At 41.8% G+C, this 22,795-nt stretch overlaps 1 protein-coding gene across 3 annotated transcripts in view; it reads right to left on the reverse strand.

Moving 5' to 3' along the window:
- Nucleotides 1-22,795, reverse strand: part of FASTKD2 (FAST kinase domains 2) — a 307,901-nt gene that overhangs the window by 132,258 nt on the left and 152,848 nt on the right. For all 3 annotated transcript variants that reach the window (XM_085648896.1, XM_085648894.1, XM_085648895.1), the window contains 2 exons: nucleotides 21,628-21,751; nucleotides 2,040-2,179 (listed from right to left, as the gene is read on the reverse strand). In XM_085648896.1, coding sequence (XP_085505022.1) covers nucleotides 2,040-2,179; nucleotides 21,628-21,751 — 264 coding nt within the window. The remainder of the gene's footprint in view (nucleotides 1-2,039; nucleotides 2,180-21,627; nucleotides 21,752-22,795) is intronic.

The following is a 22,795-nucleotide window of genomic DNA, read 5'->3' on the forward strand; positions in this document are numbered from 1 at the left end:
CCCCTTGCAATTGAGTTTTAACATTTGCTATGTATTTACTCCATTTTGTGGTTGATTTTAAACTATTTTTACTTTCTTTATAAAAAATCCAAACCAGGTCTCTCATATCAGAATTTAAATAGTCAAACACCCTAAATGTAATAAAAAACTGCTTGCATACCTTGAATATTATCTTTGGGCACCATGTGCCAGCTATTGCAAGGACCCATCGTTCTCTTTTTTTCTCAGCCTAATATGCCTTTTAAATGTTTTATATTGTCATAGTTGTAAGTAATCTACATACTAAACTTTGTATTGACTTGACACATCTTCCCCCTCACAGAATTGACAGAAATTTAAACAAATAAATACGTACCAAATTATATAAGCATCAACATAACACAAGCAAGATAAGGAAATCCTTTAGTGCAAACATACATATATTCAACTTCACACTTTGCACACATCCCCAATACTTCTTGTCGTTCCGTCAACCAAAATTACCACTTTTTTTTTTTAACATCCATCACCTTACAGGTATTAGAATACTTGCTGTCCCCTTTGCGCACAAAACCAGTTCTCCATACAACAACCCAATCTCCCTTCTGAATCCAAGACACTCTCACACATTTACTCCTATTGTAATGCTCCATATTCTTAATCTGAGAACCTTCCACTCTCCTTCTTACCTCCTCGCGATCAACCATCACATCACTCCTTCCCCTCAACCAAATAGAACACTCCTTCACACCCAGCTCTCTTACTTTCAAAGATAGAACAGGCGACACACCTGTGATAGAATTGGGAGCCATCCTATGCGCCCAAATCATCCAGTCTTTCTTTTAAATATGTCTCTCTTCCTTCTTCCTTTAGATGCACCAGTTCAGTATCTCTTCATTGTATACTGTGGCCAAGAGTCAAGTCCTTTTTTGTGTCTCTCACAGTGTGTCCGGCAATGCCCTAGTTCAATCGGGCCCCACTCGTGCCTCATTGTTTCCTGATCAAAGGCTTCTAATTGTGAGTATTTTTATTAATTTTCATACAGTTTGCCGAGCCTTGCAACATTTGTGTGTCGCTTGTTCAATCGAGACCACTTGGGTCTTGTTGTGCCATAGTGGGAAGATCGTGTGAGGTGCTTGCGCTTCCCACGCTGCTCGCGCTGCAACCGCGCCGCTTGCTGATCACGTGGAGCACTTGAGCCTCTCTGTGTTGCCTGGTGCTCGTGCCGTAACTGCCACAACGTTGTAAATCAGATTTAATGACAATCCAGCCGAATTAATAAATAGACTTGACTTGCCTGAGGTTTGTAGAACATCGGCTGAGGTTACTTCACACTGCTAGTCTTCAATACCTTATTTTGTTGAATGACGTATTGTGTCCATCTTATTCCAAGGGTGGGGATGTGGTGAAATCTGCCCCTTGCAAAGATACTGGTCGTCGTCGCTCGTCGCCAATGTAAAGATGACATTCAAAAATTTGCCTTGAACAGAGTGTCTTCTTTATTAGTAGAAACTGTTCACATCCCCAGCTGTCCAGCCGATACATCCACCGCCTTTCTCTGTCTCACAGATTCCCTTCCTCTGATGTCATCCTTTCATAACATTCTATATTCCCAACATTCTTTCTTCAACACTACACTAGTCGATCCTGGGCTTGTGGGTACTAAGGTGGTAGGAAGACTCAGTCCCTATACACCAAGGCCTATAATCCTGTGCATAGTTCTGTATTTGTGCAGAAATACTGCAACATTGTTGGCTAAACAAAACTTCCTGCAGGAGTAACTGCTTGGAAATTTTATCTCCTATTTGTTACATGGATTCAAATTGTTTGACCTAAAGGTGACAATTTGTTTAATTTAGCAAAATCAATTTCAACCTGTTTTATTTAAAGCCCTGAAAGTGGAACATCATTTTAACAATTTATGATATAGCCAGTGTAGGACATAGTCCTAGCTACATACCCTCAAAAAAACAGACACCATGCCCTGTGTGTGACATGTCTACCTCATCCATCACTAGCAGGGTGTATGCGTGCTGGGAATTCAGATGCTCATATCTCACCTGCTTAATCTGCCACATGTACATAGTTCCAGCTACGTAGTCTCCTACTGCATAAAACAGATCAACATTTTCATATTGAAGGTCCTTACAGGATTGCAAGATGTGTACAAACCGCCAAAATGGGATCCCCTGAATATTTCCTACAAGATAACAAAAAAAAGAGGTGATAAGCTTCCAGCAAGAGTTAAGATAAGAATGTAATTAGCAAAGAAAACCTGCACAGAAATACATGGTTATAGGACTACAAACTAGCATTAGCAGAGAAGCCTCTCACAGAAGACCTAAAATGTGCATATCACAGCACTGCCTTTAACCGACCTGATCTTAATTGATCTGTGTCTTCAAATCAGAACAGTGCTACAAGTCTCTCTCACTCATGGCAATGTTCAACTCAAGATCACTGGCTTAAAATGGCAATGCAGAGGCCTTTTGCTTAGCGATCAGTTGTGCTTATTCAGATTTTTTTAGCTTCAACTTGGTAAGGCCATGTACTGCTGTGAGCTCAATGGATCAGAAAGTTGTTCACCCTGTCACTCATTTGTCCATCATGCATGCATGTGATTGGTAAGATTATAGTATGGTGAGTTTGTTTCTCGGTGGTTCTCTTCTTCTTCCATTGATAAATCTTCAGCGGTGCAAATGGTGGCCAGACCCTCACATGCCTTACGGTGTACCGCATTGCTCGATTTTCCCCAGAAAATATAAATATATATATATATATATATATATTCATACTCATGCAACGAGTTATGTGCCGCTTGTGATTTCTGGCCCCGAAGAAGAAGCGCCAAGCTTTGAAACGCGTTGGCCCACATTATTTCCGGGATTGGGAGCAGATGGAGTGAAAATACGCCGGATGGCAGGCAAGCTGTGTGTGCCTCTGAAATCCGCCTTGGGCATTTGTTTGACATATATATATATATATATATATATATATATATATATATATATATATATATATATATATATCTACCAAGTTGCACCAAAAGCCAAGGCACTCGTAGGCGGGTGCTGTAACGCGGAGGTGCCCCGCGTTCAAAATCAGCGCTACCAACAAAGTCCACACTTTCGGACAAAGTACAGCACTCCGGGAATATTCCGTATGTTTGTTTATTCAGCAACAAACAATTAGACAGACGCGTTTCAGATTATCCTTCTTCAGTGTCTAGTTGCGCTAGCCGCGCGAAAGCATTTTGAAATCAAAAGCCATTGACGTCACTTCCCCCACCGGCATAGCTAATGCAATATTCAAATATTACATGGCGGCCATCTTAACAGGGTAAAGTCAATGTATCAACTCATGTGGATAAACCCTTATCGTTATTTATCGCACGACTTTCAAGGGTAAAATCATAATCATTTGTTACAAATCCAGCTATAAAAAGCATAAATGCAATCACGATGTAATGATCTATACATATTCTGAATATCGCTTCACAATTGTGTGTCATGAGAGGCTACACATGTTCATAAAATTAAGCCGTGGATCGGCGAACATATTGTAGCAAAAAACTGCATATCGTCAAATTGATCTAAAAATAGATATACTGTGGTTTGAATAATTCATTAAACATTCGAAGCCGTGTATCGGCCATAGCTTATTATGCATGATTCTAAAATCCAATGGAATCTATCGAAATGCAAACTCATTGCTGTGTGAAAGAGTCATGACATGCTCAGGAAAAACAGATAATAATGACCAGAAGGGAAAAGAAATATTCTTTCATCTTATAGTCCATGAAAATCCTGAATAACAAAGAAGAAAAAGGAAAAAGGAAGAAGAAGAAGAAGAGATGATGTTTTAAAATCTCCCTGATTACCTCCCCAAATGCACAGCTAATTCCTCTCCGCTATTCAGCCCAAAAGGTGTTTTGGTGTGTAAATCAATTATGTAGCGGGATTCAAGTCTCCGCAAGCCTTGCACTCTATCCCCACCTCTTGGATTAGCGAATACACAGTCCAAACCAAAGTACTGTAACAGCTCCTTGTTACTGTTATGTTTGAGGGCGAAATGTCTGGCTACTGGGTAATTACTATCGTTATTCATAATTGCACGCTGATGTTCCAAGATGCGCATTTTCACACTGTGGATAGTGCTGCCAATGTACTTTAGTCCACAAGGACACAAAAGGCAGTAAACTACATGTGTGGTGGTGCATGTGATGAATTTATCTATGAGTTTAGGTCTTTTTATCCCATCGATAGTGTAGCTCAGGGTTCTTTTACTGTTAATGCAAGCTTTACATTTCCCACATGGGAAAAAACCATTCATATCTTTCAGAACACCTTTAGATTGACTTACAGGTGGTAGGTAGCTCTGAACCAATTTATCCCTCAAAGACCGTGATTTGCGGAAAGTAATCAATGGCACTACTGGGATATCTTTACCCACTACGGAATCAGTTTGCAAAATGTGCCAATTCCTTTTCATTATTCTCCTCAAAGTATTAGCGTCATCTGAGAAGGTTGTTATCATTCGAAGTTTGCTACCTTCCAAATTTGTTATTTTTTTACTGTTAGTCTGGATGTCAGTCCGGATTAACAGATCTTTTCTCTGGATATTATTGACTTTCAAAAATGCTGAATTTAGAACTTCCTGACTATAGCCTCTAGTTTGGAATCTTGCCATGCAATTTAGGGCAGCAGACACAAAATCAGCCTCTCTAGAACAGTTTCGTTTCAGCCGGAGAAGTTCCCCATAGGGTATACTGTTTATCAGCTTGGGGGGGGTGATTACTGCTGCCATGTAGGATTGAATTACCGGCAGTTGGTTTCCGATATAATTCGGTTCCAATGTTGCCATCCCTCACCAGCACCTTCAGGTCTAGATAGTTAACTTCCGTGGAGCTGATTTCATATGTGAACTTAAGATTGAGGTTGTTATCATTGAGTTCGGGAGAAATGAAATCCTCCGCCTGTTTAGTTGATCCTCTCCAAACTAGGAAAAGATCGTCGATGTAACGGTGCCACACGACTATGTGTTCAGCCCATTTTAGTCTTTCATTACTAAGGGCCACCTACTCCTCCCACCAGCCTACGAAAAGATTCGCATAGCTGGGGGCGAAGCAGGTGCCCATAGCTGTTCCGGAGATTTGTTTAAATAATTGACCCTGAAATAGGAAAATATTGTTGTAGAGACAGAATTCAATGAATTCAAGCAGCATGATACTGCGTTCTGCGAATTTTAGGGGCCTTTAATTAAGGAAGTATTGAATTGCCATTATACCCTGATGGTGATCAATACAGGTGTATAGGCTAGTAATATCCATGGCAATTAGTATAAAGGTAGGTTCCCAGTGAATGTCCATCAGATGAAAAATAAAGTCTTTAGTGTCCTTGACATATGACTTGAGTTGTATGACAAATGGATGAAGAAAACTGTCTATATAAATAGACATATTCTCTGCCAGGCTGCCCTTTGAAGAGACTATCGGTCTCCCAGGTGGATCAACTTTGTCTTTGTGGATTTTCGGTAATTGGTAGAACGTAGGTGTAACTGGATCATTGTTACGTAAGAAGAGAAATTCATTGATATCAAGCAACCCTAGATTATGCCATTTGGAAATCAAGGTATGATACTGGGTAATGCTAGTTTGATACAGTTCTTTGTTAGTTTTTTCATAGAACCTGATGTCATTCAACTGCCGATAAGATTCTCGACAATATTGTTCTCTTGTAAGTAACACTACGTTGCCACCTTTATCCGAAGGTTTACAGATTATATTTTCATCCATGGCCACATTTTTAAGGATCATTTCTTGTTCATGGGTTAAGTTCCTCTGTTGTTTCGGTGTGCAAGATGCAGTCTTAGTTCTGAATTTCTGAAGATCATGAAGTACTGCATCGGAAAACGAGTCAATGGCGTCGTATGGCATTTGTGGATTGAAAATAGAGGGAGGCTTGAAGGTGGTTAAAGGTGTTTCTTGTTCAATGCCCGCCCGGTGTACTCTCAGGACTAGATCTTCACTCTGTGTGGTTGCGATTGTTTCTTCTGCTCGTAATTCTTCAAGCAGTTCCATTGTGTTCAGATCCTGGACCGTTAGGACATCTGTTACCTTATGCCTGGGTTTTTGCTTCAGTCTCCTCGTTTCAGTTATAGAAGGTTTTAATTTGAAATATTTCTGCAATTTGATTTTTTGGATAAATTTGAATAAGTCTATGCGCGTCTGTGTGTATTCTAAGCGGTCGCTCGGGCAGAATGATAGTCCTAGTTTCAAGGCTGCCTCTTCAGCTTCGCTTAATACACGTGGCGTGAGGTTGATGATGGTCAGATCCTTTATTTCTTCTACCACCGTCTTCCCCTGTTGCTGCGCTTCACTCGAGATGCGCCCCTGCCTCTTCCTCTGCCCTCAAACATAACAGTAACAGGGAGCTGTTACAGTACTTTGGTTTGGACTGTGTATTCGCTAATCCAAGAGGTGGGGATAGAGTGCAACGCTTGCGGAGACTTGAATCCCGCTACATAATTGATTTACACACCAAAACACCTTTTGGGCTGAATAGCGGAGAGGAATTAGCTGTGCATTTGGGGAGGTAATCAGGGAGATTTTAAAACATCATCTCTTCTTCTTCTTCTTCCTTTTTCCTTTTTCTTCTTTGTTATTCAGGATTTTCATGGACTATAAGATGAAAGAATATTTCTTTTCCCTTCTGGTCATTATTATCTGTTTTTCCTGAGCATGTCATGACTCTTTCACACAGCAATGAGTTTGCATTTCGATAGATTCCATTGGATTTTAGAATCATGCATAATAAGCTATGGCCGATACACGGCTTCGAATGTTTAATGAATTATTCAAACCACAGTATATCTATTTTTAGATCAATTTGACGATATGCAGTTTTTTGCTACAATATGTTCGCCGATCCACGGCTTAATTTTATGAACATGTGTAGCCTCTCATGACACACAATTGTGAAGCGATATTCAGAATAAGTATAGATCATTACATCGTGATTGCATTTATGCTTTTTATAGCTGGATTTGTAACAAATGTGTTGTCTTAATGATTATGATTTTACCCTTGAAAGTCGTGCGATAAATAACGATAAGGGTTTAGCCACATAAGTTGATACATTGACTTTACCCTGTTAAGATGGCCGCCATGTAATATTTGAATATTGCATTAGCTATGCCGGTGGGGGAAGTGACGTCAATGGCTTTTGATTTCAAAATGCTTTCGCGCGGCTAGCGCAACTAGACACTGAAGAAGGATAATCTGAAACGCGTCTGTCTTATTGTTTGTTGCTGAATAAACAAACATACGGAATCTTCCCGGAGTGCTGTACTTTGTCCGAAAGTGTGGACTTTGTTGGTAGCGCGGATATATATATATATATATATATTTCGGCGTTTGCCTTCCTCTGCTCGCGGTAGAACAAACAACAGCATGTGTATCGACAATGTCTTTTTAAAATGATAGATGGATTCTCATTGGCAGCCGTGTCTGAATGGAAGAAGGGGATTGGTTGCTAGTATCCCAATAGCATTACCCCCTGTTGGTGGTCGGGAATTTTTTCTTTTATGCGCTGCGAGAGTCAAATTGAAACAATTACAGTCTGAATGACAATAAATGTTTACAGATTGTTCCTCCATATGGGCACCGTCGCAATTCACAATGTTCTTAAAAATCCTCCACTGCCTGCTGTCATTCATTAACGATACCCATGTTATGCTGTACAGATGATTCGTAAGACGAACCCTTCGTCAACCATGAAGCTCCACGGAACATGACGCTGGAATCGGTAGATCGCCGTATCCCCAACAGTCTGAATGGCTGGCGACAGCGTCGACGTCAGTCCCAAAGATGCCTACATGGCGGTGCACATCGCCGTGTATAAAATACTGTGCTCCATGTGTGTATGTATATATATATATATATATATATATTCCTCACAGGTGCCCCAGAACATGAAGACGCCACTCCACGGAGGATGATTTACAAAACCTTTTATTGCAAACCACGGAAAGGTTAAAAACATTTTGGCAAGAAAACGGACCCTACTGGAAGGTTTAATTTTGACTTCATTACCCAGCATGCAACTTACTGGAAAGTGACTGCGCTATGGGATAAAAAGATGTGAAGTACTCACCGGATCTTGCCAAGTTCCCCCTCCCCCTATGATTAAGGTGTTTGTTACACTGAAACGCGTAAGGGACAGCAAGGACTGGGCTGCTTTCCGTGGTTTGCAATAAAAGGTTTTGTAAATCATCCTCCGTGGAGTGGCGTCTTCATGTTCTGGGGCACCTGTGAGGAATATATATATATATACACACACATACACATACCTCATCTGTCGCATAATCTCCGGATGTTAACAAAAAAATTGTTTCTAGTTCAAATGGTTACAAAATTACTAAAGATGTGTTGCAGCGCAGTGCAATGCGCTTTCCAAAGCTGGAAAGGTCACCTTTATGTTGCTTATTGCTCTATTTAGGTGTTATACTGGTAGTAATGAGGTGCAACAAATGCCCAGAGAGTGTTAACAAGGTTAAAAATTATGAAGTAATACTATACATAATGTGCCGCATTATACTGCATAATTAGCCTTTTCTTGCTCCATAATTTACTGCAAAAACAACACTTGATGGACAGAATGCAGAACAATGTCATACATTCACCCCAGTACAGAGATCTGGGCCTAAATCCATCGTTTTTTAGCTCACCATGCCATTCCAGTTTGAACCCAGCCATATGCAAATCAGTCTTGACCCTGTGCCTCATGGGAACATTCCAGCCCGAACTGCCAAGCCAGGTCCTCCCTGGACTGGAAACAAGCATCCTAGGACCGGTTTCGGGGTTTCACCCCTCTTCAGCCAGGATAGCTTGATTCCAGTGGCATGGAGAGCACGGGACTCACGTCTGAGCATACCCGTCCCACTCGGGGTGACAAATGCAAAAACAACAATTGATGGACAGAATGCAGAACAATGTCATACATTCACCCCAGTACAGAGATCTGGGCGTAAATCCATCGTTTTTTTGCTCACCATGCCATTCCAGTTTGAACCCAGCCATATGCAAATCAGTCTTGACCCTGTGCCTCATGGGAACAGTACAGCCCGAACTGCCAAGCCAGGTCCTCCCTGGACTGGACTGGAAACAAGCATCCTAGGACCGGTTTCGGGGTTTCACCCCTCTTCAGCCAGGATAGCTTGATTCCAGTGGCATGGAGAGCACGGCATAATTTACTGCAGCATAATTTGACCCTCTCCTGCCACATAATTTCAGTGGCCCCGACAGATACATAGATATATATACACATATGTATATATATATATATTCATCACAGATGCTTGTTCCAATAACTTCTTTTATTCTTCAAAATATGTTGTCACCGAAATACAGCCGAACAGTGGGTTCTCAAACAGGCCATATCTAAGGCCAGTATGGTTAACAGAGCCGAAACTCTCAGAGAAACCACTAATGATACTGATACTACCAAGATGAATGACACAAGGGTAATCATGACATACAACAGCAATAGGGTACTTGAGCTCCGCAAACGAGAGTCCAAATGAATACTTGAACTCAAGACCAAGTACCAGGGTGGGCACAACTTGGATGAGGAACTTGGTACACACCTGCACGATGAGAGACCTGCATTGTATGTATTCTTTTTGTTTCTCCTCTACCAGTAGAAATCTGTATTTCAGCATGTGTATTTGTGCTTTTATATTGTATTGTTCCACATAATTTTAATCTATAGTTATTCTGTTTGTTTTTTCACAGGAGGAAAGGAAGGGGCCCACCGACTTCGGGCATGCACATCTTGGAGATAAGAGATATTATCTTTAAGTTTTCTCATATCATTTTCCAACAGCCATTTATTCCATTGCGAGTTGGTGGTGTTTTTCTTTTACGTTGCACTTTCTCACTTTTTTTCCAATTTTCTACATGAATCAATGTTTTTGACCGGCATAAGGCAGTGCCATGTACTGTCTTGTTGTGTATGCTCATAACCTGGGCTTTTGCAACTAGGGCGCGTTCATATTTACCTTTGCCAGCATCTGAAAATAGTTCAATGTATATGACGTATATATTTACCTCGGCCAGCATATATATGGGCCGTGTTTTCCAGGAGGGGCTTTGTTTTGGGTGAAATAAATAAATAAATATATATATGTGACATGGTTGGCATTTGCCGCAATTTCTGCTACACTTGATGTTATGTATTGGTGACATTCATTGTGTATGACATCAGATATAATACAGGCCTAGACCGTTTTAAGATGTCTGCCGTATTTGCATGGTACAATTCCAGGTTGTCCTTTGTTCATTTTCACAGCCCATCAGTACTTAGCATGATAGCAGTATGAGCAAAAGTATTCGCGCGATCAAGACTCTTGTAGTTGAAACGCGTTGTAAATAAACACCCCTTTGCCGCATCACCTGTATTGTGGAATCTTTTGGTACTGAGAGCGCACGTTAATGGACATTTACTGAATAAGGAAGTGTCCGGCGTGTGCGCCAACTCCCACGGGTCCCAGAGCAATCAGAAGGAGCGTCCTGGAAGTGTGTGTGTATGTATGTATATGTATGTATGTATATGTGTGTGTGTGTGTGTGTGTGTGTGTGTGTGTGTGTGTGTGTGTGTGTGTGTGTGTGTATATATATATATATATATATATATATATATATATATATATATTCACTTAAAAAACCATAGGTTTCACACATGTTATAGTTACCTGGACATTTCACTCGTAAACAAGCATTTACAATGCAATGGTCTCGGCAATATTATAGGTAGAGTTATTGGTATTGCTCATTATTTTTTTATTATTTTTGTCTCCCTAAATAAATGGCAATGTCATTTCTATTGGCATTAGCTTTTTTTTGCATATGTGATACCTATTGCATTAGCAGAGAGAGAGTGAGGTAGTGAGATAGAGAGAGAGAGAGTGAGGTATTGAAATAGAGAGTGAGGTAGTGAGAGAGAGTGAGGTAGATAGAGAGTGAGGTAGTGAGAGAGTGAGGTAGTGAAAGAGTGAGGTAGTGAAAGAGTGAGGTAGTGAAAGAGTGAGGTAGTGAAAGAGTGAGGTAGTGAGGGAGAGGGATGTTGTGAGGTAGTGATATATAAGCATAGAGTGATGTTGTGATGTAGTGAGATAGAGAGAGAGGTAGTGAAAGAGAGAGTGAAAGTGAGTTAGTGAGATAGAAAGAGTGAGGTAGTGAGATAGAGAGTGATTGAGGTAGTGAGTGAGAGAGAGTGAAGTTGTGAGGTTGTGAGCTAGAGAGTGAGGTAGTGATGTTTTGAGAGAGAGAGAAGTTGTGAGATAGTGAGGTAGTGAGATAGAGTGGAGTAGTGAGGTAGAGAGAGTTATGTAGTGAGAAAGAGTGAGGTAGTGAAACAGTGATGTAGTGAGGGAGAGGGATGTTGTGAGGTAGTGAGATGTAAGCAGAGTGGTGTTGTGATGTAGTGAGATAGAGAGAGGTAGTGAAAGAGACAGTGAAAGTTAGTTAGTGAGATGTTGCAGAGTTCTGATCCCGTGATGAGGAGCACACACGCTGCTGAACTTGGCTCCGGTGGGAGTATAACTTTTGCTTGTTTTCGTGTGCAGTGTTTGTGCAAGGTAAGTTTGCACATTCAGGCTGGATGCGTGAGAAGCCACGGCTTCCTATCTCTGCAGTCTGGATGATGGTGTGTAGGAAACTGATCCAAGCGATAAGAAATCCATCCACGGCCAAACTGATGCCCCGCATTACAACACTACGCTATATAATCAATTACATGAGGGTCGATATACAATCTCAAACGTGACTTCCTTTCTCCGAGGCGAAGCAGAAATGCCTCGGAGAAACGCAGCGGCAGTTTCAGATTCGGGGGCGTGTTTCTTTTTCTCTCCTCTTGCCATTGGCAGGAGGAGAGAAAAACACGCCTAAAAAAGGGCGTAGCTAAAAAGTGGAAAGAACACCAAAAAACACGCCCCCGAATCTGAATAAGACGGAGCCTATTTGGAGGGACGGCTCTCTCCTCCAATGGCTGGCCTCCGTTTCGGAAGCCAGCCAATGGAGAAGAGCCAAAAAGAGAGGCGGGCTAAGGAGCCACTCTCAGAAACATTAAATCTCCGACTTCCGGTTCTGCCTTCGGCAGACCGGACGGTCCTCGACCTAAAAAGCAATGAAATTCCCCCGTTATAGTTACTGCAGGCAACTATAACTCACGCGACCGCAATCCTCTGCTGATGACATCAGATATTACATCACTGTATTTAGACACTTATTTACCCATGTCTTCTTCCATTAATCTTTAGCTATACATATATTACAAATATTTATTTTTCAGAAAGACACATATGTCATCAGTGATGTAATATCTGACGTCATCAGCAGAGGATTGCGGTCGCGTGAGTTATAGTTGCCTGCAGTAACTATAACGGGGGAATTTAATTGGTTTTTTACGAGTGAAATGTCCAGGTAACTATAACATGTGTGAAACCTATGGTTTTTTAAGTGAATTTGCAAGGTTTTTTAAATGCTAATTCGTAACTATAACGTGTGTGAAACCTATGGTTTTTTCAGTGAATTTGTACGTTTTTTTAAATGCTAAGTTATGTTTTTTTTTTTCCTTCAGGTTTTACACCGTGCACGCTCTGTGGGCACTCGGTGCGCTTTGCGCACCGAGCACCCACGGTTCGCAGTGCGCGCAGGGTGCGCGCACCTCGCGATTTAAAACAAAAATAAATTGTTTTTTTCTCCCTTGGGGGTCCTTCTGTGACCCCCTGACCAAGGCTAGGGGGTCAGGAACTGTCCACTCTGCCCCCTTTTCACGTTCTCCACCTTTGTTTTTCACCCCCTCAGACTGCGAGAGACAAAATGGCGGCCGACACTTCCTGGTTTCGACCGATTCGAATGTTTATCGACATCTTTCAACCAATCAGAATTGCGCTCGCACACGGCAGGGTGCGCGCACCGTACGCGCACGGTGCGCACGTATAGATATTGATATGCTTTCAAATGCTATTTTCTCAGGAAATACTGAACAGATTTACACCAGACCTGCAAAAGGCACTTCCTTGACCTTATGGCTACCTCTCTGCCAAATTCCACGTAATTCTGTTCAGCCGTTCGGGCTGTAGCTGCGACTAAAGGTCCTATGGAAAAATGCATGGGGAAAACGCGTTTTGGGACCCCCCCTTTTTCTCGGTGCCCGCTTGACGAATCACCGCGAGACTTTCAGGGTAGGAGCTGAACGGAGCGCCCCATTAGTTTTGAAAATTTCGCGAGGATTCGTCAACCGGTGCCAAAGTTATTCAAAATAGAATTTTGAGATTTCCTATGGAAACTAGGTTGTAACTATAACTATCTACTGGCGACCGCAAGAAATTTAGGAAGTTAAGGTGTCTTTGTGAATGATATTGGCAAATACCTGTGACTTGATCCTAAATTTTGGATTGACGATTGGGGTGGCAGTAGAGGAAGAAAAGGAAGAAGCATATCCTCAGCATACAGTAAAAAGGAAAAACCAAAGGATAAGATTATGTCCACTAGAGATGGGCTGTAGGTGGAGAAAAGGATAGGGCCCAAGACCTAACCCTGGGTAACTCCAACCTACAAGGGGTCTGATTGGGAGAGGGAAGAGCTCCATCAGATTGATAAAGATCAATCAAAAAAAATCAAAGGAGAACCAGTGAAGTACTTGTGTGAGATACCCAAGTGTTTTGATGTCATGGAGTATTCGGATAGGTATAATATTAGTACATAAAAGCTGAGCGGACATGATAAATTGGACACATGACAAAGGGCAGACAGCAGGTGTTGTAAGATTTTAGAAAAAAAGGAAGTTGTCAAATAGGACAGGAAGTATTTGCATTTGAAGGGTCTCCAGTAGATGTATTTTATTTGTAAAGGAAATAGTGTTGTTGCTTTAAAGCACTGAAGGTAAAATCAAGAGCTAAGAGATTGATTCATGAGTGAAGTCAGGCAAACTAAAACTTGTGATGAGAGGGCAAGTCGTTTGATGATCGGACAGTGTGTAGCAGGGGTTTCCTTTATTGAGTATGGGGATTATGTATGCTGGGGCCATCAGAATGAGAACGTTTAATTAAATGACATAGGAGAATAGAAAAAAGCGCTGGTGTAGATCAGAGTATATAGCTGGTGAGTTTAATTTAAGTCTTCTTAAAAGAAATGTTGGTGATAAAGAAGGCAGAGATGGCGGATGAATGAGAGCATCGTGTGCTGGAGCAACTAAATTGATTACATGAACAGGTTTTTAGGAATGAACGCACAGCAAGGTGGCCAGGCCCTGTAATTAATTAGACTTGACAGCAGGAGTTATATCAAAGCCATTGGCTTTTTGGAAATAACATCAATCATTCATGTCACCTCTGTTGGAATGTTTCCAGATATTAGTGCCTTTGAATCTGAACCAAAGAAGGGTTATAAACCGACTTTTGTGGAATGGTATAGTTAATGATACCAGGAAAAGGGAGTTTGTTTCACCACGGATTTTGAAGGCAACGAAGTCGGCACATATTCAAGAAATAGGCATGGCACCATCGGCGTGGACTTCTTCATGAAGGCAGAATGACAAAGTTAGCTCCAGTGAGCGTAAAAGAGCATTTACAAATATTAGACTAGAAAACACCAAGCATGGCCTTATGGAAAGCTATACCCCGAGAACGGCCAGCGGAGGAGATTAGAAAATAAACTTTTGTCTGCAGTTTTACCAAAAAAGGAATAGGCTTGGAAGACTTCCTTGCATATGAAGCGAGATGGACCTTTCTTTGGAAGTCTTTAGGGCACTTGTCTTGCTTCTTGATGGCAATACAGAATTTGACTTCTATGTCAGAAGAGACCAAATTACAGGATGCTTCCTCTCAATTATAGGTAGAGTGGGGATCGGGCATGATATCTGTATTTAAAATGCATACTGAAAGACGTAAGAAGAGACATGATCCTCTTTCAAAAGAAAGCTTTTGTTTCCAGACAAATAATCAAGTGAAAAATTATTCATTATCAGAGGGATCTCTGTATCTTCTCGTCTTTGAAGTATAAAAATGATTTCACAGTTGTGTGCAGCACCTTGATGGAAACGCAAAGCCGTAACTCGTGCATGCCATCAAATCTGTATTGGAAGACATTGTGGCTCTTTTGAATGGTAGAAAACTGCTACTGTGCGAAAAAATCCTGGATCTAGTATTAGGCCTTAAAAAATTCTTAGAAAGAGAAATTTGAGTGAAGAAGTAACCATTAAAAATGCACTTATTGTGGGTCTACCTGCTCAAATTTTTGCTCTTTTCAGATCAGTATTTTATGCAGTAGCTCATTTGTGGATGATCATATCTCGTCAGAATTCACTGCACTGGTTTCTATTTCTTCTAAATGATTGATTTAATTTCGGACAAGACAATTGACCTTCCTAAGCTCAAAAACTCCAGACTTTGAATGGCATATAGCTGTAACCTCCAAATAAGTCAGGACATTATTTCAATAATCATAAACCTAAGACAGCTAAACGTTGGAGAAGTGTATTTTCCATCTCGAATTCTCACCTTTGGAACTCTTTTACAATCTCCATTCACACTGCTCATCTCTTTTGTTTAAGTTAAAATGGCAGACCTGCATTTTTTTCATTTGACGTTTCCTGGGCAGATAGTGCATTTCTCATGCGAACGCCGGATCTCTCTTTCCTTTTCATTCATTATATAGTTTCTGTTAGTGATATTTTATTTAACGTTTAAGAGCTCTAATTCTTCTAGGTTGAAATGTTAAATAGCGCTAGGGCCTGAGACCTGGTGAATGCAGGTACCGAATGGGCTATATTTTGTTCCTACCTACATTGTGCCATTCGCTTTGGGACAAAAACTGCACTTTGATATTCATGATTGCAGGTCGTCACAAAATGTGCGAGGTGTTTGTTACCTGTATATAAAATTATAATTTTGGTAATTACACAGTTGTTGCTCGTTACACAACAATTCTGCTCTTTTATACAGAAACGTATCACCAATATCAAACTTTCAAAGTTCGCAAGATGTAGAATCATGAGTTAGGATGCAAAAACAGCAAGACTTCCGTTTCTCTTAAAATAAATGTTGTCTTTCCACACATTTCGAATTCATACAAACATTAAAAAGTCCATCACTACTTTTGAGAGGTTTTCTTAGTGTGGCTGGATTGGATGTTGTGCACAATATATTTACTAACGCAACTGGCTACAAATGAGGGGAGAATGTGACGAGGGGCCTAAAAAGGTTCCTTGTGAACATTATTAAAATGATGCAAAAATGTCCAGCTCAGATAGCAATCACTGGTGAACAATTAATCAGAATGCAAAGAAAAGCAATAGTAGTTCAACGTAGTAAAGTACAGGCATAATAGATTGAAACAATTTTAAGTGTATGACAAACAGAAGGCAGACTCGACAGAACATAACACACTAAGACCATTTAAAGACTGAAATTTAGGAAAGCCAATTATTTGAAAATCATCCTAGATTAATTTCCCGATTATGACTCAAGGAAATTCGTTCAAAAATCTCCTTCCAAAAAGTCTCAGCCACACGATTACTAATGGGCATTTGTATGAGACTGGCTTGCCATGATATGCACCAACGAGAACTGGAGTCCTCCTTGAGATTTGTTGTTGTGTCTCTTCTACCTTTTATACTGGTGACAAGCTGCATGAAAGGTAACGAGCACAGGCCTCTGATGGGTAGGTACTGTGAGGCACTCCTTGAAGGAGTAGTAATACGGTCATCTGAATCTACCAGACGATTGTATGGACATTCTGAAGGAGTCTAAGCGACCTTCCACTAGGACATCCTATGCTTACAAGTGGAAGAGGTTCTGTATCTGGTGTAAGTCCAAGAACTTTGATCCGACAACATGTAAGGAAGATGTCATCCTTCCATACCTTTTGCATCTGGCGCAGTCTGGCCTTAATTTCCATTCCATTAAGGTTCATCTGGCTGCTTTGACTGCTTACAGGAGGTGCCCTTCACAGACGTCCTTCTTTCAGATTCCTGTGGTCAAGGATTTTTTGGAAGGCTTGAAGAAGGTGTTCCCTCCTGTCAGACTTCCCTCGCCTTCTTGGGACTTGAATGTGGTGCTGTCCAGACTGATGAGAGAGCCTTTTGAACCTATTCACAAGGCTTCATTGCAGCACCTATCCTGGAAGGCGGCGTTCCTAGTGGTCATTACATCGGCCCGCAGGGTGAGTGAACTTCAGGCATTATGTTGTCAAGAACCTTATACTGTGTTTCATGCTGCTAAGGTTGTGATGCGTACTCACCCTAAGTTCCTTCCTAAGGTTATCTCTGACTTTCATGTCAATCAGACCATAACTTTACCTACGTTCTTTCAGAATCCCTCTTCACCAGCGGAAAGGGCTCTCCATTCCCTGGATGTCCGAAGGGTGTTGAAATTTTATCTGGATAAGACCAAGGATATTCGTAGGTCTGACCAATTGTTTGTTAATTATGGCTCAGTCAGGACTGGTCTTGCGACCTCTAAGCAGTCCATCTCTCGGTGGATTGTGTCCTGCATACAGTTGTGTTATCAAAAGGCTAATAAGACCTTAGGGGGTAAACCTAAGGCTCATTCCACCAGGGGCAAAGCTGCCACGACGGCTTTGCTGCGTAATGTTCCGATTGCGGAAATCTGTAAGGCGGCCACTTGGAAGTCGGTCCATACCTTTGCTGCGCATTACTGTCTGGACTCGGATGCCAGGGCAGATGCTCAGGTTGGGCAGGCTTCGCTGCGAAATTTGTTCGCACAGTAGTGGTTGTGTCTTATGTGTTCTCCACCGCTTTTGTTGTGTGGGGATGGGCTTGCCATTCTATTCACTAGATTATGACTATACACAGAGATCCCCTACTACAGAAGGAGTAGTTTCTTTTCTGTAACTCCAGTTCTGTAGTAGGGGTATCTCTGTTATAGTCATAAGCGCCCGCCCTCCTCCCCGGTGGAGAGATATTTATTCATATGGAGAATGCTACAGGTCTGGCGTGCTACGCCTTCAAAAAGAACTGAAAGTAAATGGGACCTGCTGGGCATTCTGGGATACTGGGGAAAGTTCTGGAAAACTGGAAAGTTTCCTTAAAGGCACAGTATCCTGTTCCAAGCCACATAATGGCAGCCTATGGGGCTTGTCTGTCCACTCCTTCCTCTCTATCATTCCAGAGGCTTTTGCTGGTAGAGGCAGGGTTTTTTCCTATGTGGAGAAAAACTGGACAGGCAGTGCTGTTTGTGGATTTTGGTGGAATTCTAGTTGAAGTACTGGACAGTGTAGCCTGTGGGTATAGGCTGCATTATCTGTCTTTAAATTAAATTCTCTCTTAAAGGTGTATGCAGGTCTGCATGATTTGTCACCTTTTAGAGATTATTTTTTATTGCTCCGGGGTCCGCGCACATGGGCGGGACTATTCACTAGATTATGACTATACACAGAGATCCCCTACTACAGAATCATGTTGTCCCACTTGTGCACCACGCTACTCCAGGCACTCCTTGGCAAAGGGATGTAGGGCTGGGCGGCGAGGGGCCATTCCGCCTTCCAGTACAAAGCATTGTCTGTGGTGAGGTGTCACAACATCATTTGTGTATGTGTGTGTGTGTGTGGGGGGGGGGAGGGGGTTAGCTGGCAAACAGCTTTATTTAACAACAGCAAGTGGTGCAATTTCTCCTACAGCTACGATGGTGGTAGATGTGGTACGGTACTCAGAAGTTGATAACAGAGGTAAGCTAGCATACAAAATGAGCAGGTGATTTTAGATTTGTGAAGAGAAGGAATTGTATTTTTTATTATGCCCGAGACATCAAAAAGAAGTGACTGTAATAGACAATTAGATTCTGCAGATGCAAATGCAGAACTGCATTTAAATGAAGAAGACCTCTCCAATCTTTAATAGCGCTCAGAGATTCCGAACATGAAAGACAAAGTGCAGGCAAAGAATAAATAGCTACTCGTTCAGTTAGGCCCACTCCATCTATGAGGCTGTGTAGAAGCGTATTACTGTCAACAGGGCAGAACTCAGCTGAAGGGTTCAGAAGCAGGAGGTTCGGCAACCCAGCTTGTATCGCGACAAACCGAAGTTATGGCGGACGACAATGGACACTGTGAATGTGTTTTGAGAGCAAACTCCGGACCCTTGGTCAGCTACCCAAGAGATTGTTAGTGAAAACGCAAAGTTGGAGCCATTAGGTAAAAGCTTTTTGTTTCAATTCTCTAGGAAAGGGGAGTTAGAGCCAGGTCTCTATTGTAAAACGGAGGGTCTCCAATTGAGAGCGGAATAAGATTTAAGACTGTTTAAGATTAACTAGGGGAGACACAGTAGACATTCAAAGAGCACTCTTTTAAAGAAAAAATATGAAAGCAGCGCTCGTATATGTACGTGTAGGCACTTACGGAATTTGTAAAATAAATTTCACTATGAAACATTAACTGACCCACACATGGAATAGGCCATCAGAAGCAACACATTCTTACACTGAGTTTGCACCCTTATTTTATTCATTCATTCATGTTCGATTAATTAAAACCATTACATTACTAAGAACTGTACAATACTTATTTGCTTGGAATAAAACAATGACTACTACCGCCAAGATGGAGTTTCGAGAAATTAAAAACAATATCAACTAGATTTCATATAACAAATTTAAAAAAGTTTAAACCAACCCAACATAATTAAGATAAAAAACAGTGTCCAAGATTTTGCAAATAAAGAGGTAAAGTGCCATAGGCATGATAACAGGATCTCCAAGTGGTAGGGCTGGGGTTACTGAGGTCTCAACACCCCAGAGTATTTTTGTGCAGCAGATCATATTTTCTAGGTCAGCCATCCCCATATCCCAGGGCCGCCTGACCGTGGAGGATGCTGGCCGTTTGTCTGTTCCCATTTGTTGGTGTCTCTCCTAAGAGAGAGCTACTTGCAAATGTCCCCAGTCCCGCTAAAGTGCTTGGTATATTTTCAGTAAAGCACATGTTCGACGCCTCCTTAGAAGCACTTACCCCTTTTGAGCAAAATAGCGGGAGGAGCAGGCGGTGTCGTTCCTCTGACAGTTTAGGACAGCAACACAACAGATGAAGCCAGGATTCTTTTCGATACTTACATAGCCTACACAAGGTTACCTCATCTTGTCGAACCCAACCAGGATTTAAGTCTGAATTTGGCAATGCAATTAGACCCATGAAAATAATTTTTGTACGGGCCCGGGGTGAGAGTGCTTGTTCAAAGTATGACTGTGCCTTCCCAGAGGTATAGGATGCATCGTGCGCCTCAGTTAGGGTACTAGGTCAGAAACTGCCAATGTCCCGCTCAAAGGACGTTATTTGCACCTGTCTGTTCAAGACTTTTTTCCAAGCAGAGTAAGAGATTTCTTGGAGATGCAGGCTATCTGTCCTGATTTTCAGAGTGCTGGTTGCTATTGCTAGCTGTAGCTGCCAGGGAAATCCTGCTGCATTGAAGATGGCTTTCAGGGATATTTGAGTGAACACTCTGGGGCTGCAAGACCCTGAGGTAGAACTTCATTAGATCCCCCTAACTCACGAGGTCAGGGCACCCGAGGTCCAGCTCTAGCATCATCCTTGTACTTCTTGCTTGTCAAGGGGCGAGTAGAGTTTCTTGTATGCCTTGATCTGGGAATTTATTAGAAATGTGTCCAAGGCGCCGGGGAACGGCAAATTACCATAGTTGAGGGCCGGGATAAGTTTTGCTCTTAAAACAGTCAGCATGGGCTTTGCAGTTGGGCTTTGTAATCGGTTACTCAGGTGCTTCAGTAAGTGGATAACAGTGGTGGCCTTTGTTCTAAGGTGCTGTAAGTGGACTGCTGGTTTGGCCCTTTCAGAAAGCCATACTCCGAGGTAGTTGTAGGCTAAAGTTGTCATAATTTGGAGGTCTCCCATCTGCCATAGAAGTTGTTTTTTTGAGGGAGTTTCAACCTTAGTTTTGCCCTGGTTTACCTGAAGAATATTAGATTGGCTGTAATAATGAAGTGCTTTGAGGGCTCTCAGCAGGCCGACTCCAGTATGATCCAGGATGATACTATCGTCAACGTACTGGAGGATGGAAAGGTGCAGCCTTCCCAGCCTTGGTGTTTCTAGTCCGGATCCTTCCAGAGCTGCTGCCATATCTGCGGTATAAGGGTTAGAAAGGAAGGGAGCCAGCACGCAGCCCTGCTTAAGACCATTATTGGTAGGGACACGGTTGCGACAGTGGTGGGGACTGTTTTGACCCAAACCCATGTTCCCCGATACAGTGATGTAATTGGCCTGAGAAGCGGATGAGAGTTTCCCAGGCAGCTAGCTTCCCCCATAACTCGCTCCGGTTCACCCTGCCAAAGGCAGTGCTGTAGTCAATGAAGCAGCAGAACAAGGGTGGGTGCTTTCTCCTGGCCGCTTGTGTTGACAGGTGACCTACAGCTAAGATGTTGTCCATTGTTGATCACTTGGCCCTAAACCCAGATTGGTAAAGAGGTAAAATACCGTTTTCCTCTGCCCGTGTTTCCAGTTCTTTGAGAAGAGTTTGCATCCATCAAAGCAAAATACATCATGTTATTTGATTTAACTAAATTCTGAATCTGTTGCAAGAGAAAGCTTGATAAGGTTAATGAAAGACTAACTCAGCTGGAACTTACCAATGATTCTATTACTGCAGGCGTCCAAGAGTGGAAGAGAACTGAACCCCATGGATGCCAAAGTGATGTACATATGCTGACAGTTTGGAAGGGTAAACTGTTCGAACAACTGCAAAGCTTTGCTCTGGAAGAAAAGGTTACATTTTAGTTTATTGTTTTTGTTAACCTTTCGTCCTCACACAAATTAAAGGTGCATTCAGCCTCAATCTTTTAGAGAGACCGTAACATTCATATACTGAAATTCTTCACATTCAGACTTATAAACCACTTCTTGTGATGCAAATACAATGATAATCGTAGATCTGCCTATTAAACTTAATGGTAATTAATACGGTACTTGTGACAACAGCTCATAAACCTAATCAAGCCAATGCTGTTTTTAGGTTTCACAGCCACCCCACACAGTATCTACAGCTGCCAACTTAAAAATGGGATTTATTAAAATATTACAAATTCATTTAAAGATGGCGGCCACTGATGTACATGCTTTTAATGCGTCCATCTTTGAATGCATTTGTGATGTTTCAACAAATGCCATTCAAAGATGGCAACTGAGCAGCCATGTGCATCCAGAGCAGCCATTTATGAATGCTTTTGTAAAATGTGAATAAATCCAGGAAAAAATGGACGCCGGGGATGTGCGCATCTGGTCGCCATCTTTTTAGGAGTTTGTTAAAATGACGGAAACCCATTCCTAGGTGGCTACTGCGCAAAGATATGCATGCACAATCACGGGCAACCCTCTTTAAATAAATAAATTGTTTTTTTTAGAATAACACACAGGAAGTGAGCACGAAAACACATGCATACCCATGGAGTGCTTGCGGTAAAATAAACAAGCATTGGCATAGCCAATAGGTCTCGCCTTTGGGACCTTATAAGTATTTAGTTATGCAGCAGGACCCAAAGGCTTAGACCTATAGGCTGTGCCAATGCTTGTTACTGTTGATCCTGTGCCCGCAATTTAAGGTTTTACCTTCTTTCATGAAACGGCCGCGCACGGTCAGCGCATCTTCTAACAGGTTGTTGAAAACGGCCGCATCTGTGACTAAAATCAAGATGGGTGGCAGCATCACTTAAAATATTATCGCAGCCAATTAAAAAGTACGTCCAGAGTTGTCGTCCGAAAGATGCAGAAGTATGCAAGTTCCGAACGGAAATGCTTGTG

This window comes from Triturus cristatus, chromosome 3_2 (assembly GCF_964204655.1).
Source record: "Triturus cristatus chromosome 3_2, aTriCri1.1, whole genome shotgun sequence".
In the NCBI taxonomy this organism is placed as follows: Eukaryota; Metazoa; Chordata; class Amphibia; order Caudata; family Salamandridae; genus Triturus; species Triturus cristatus.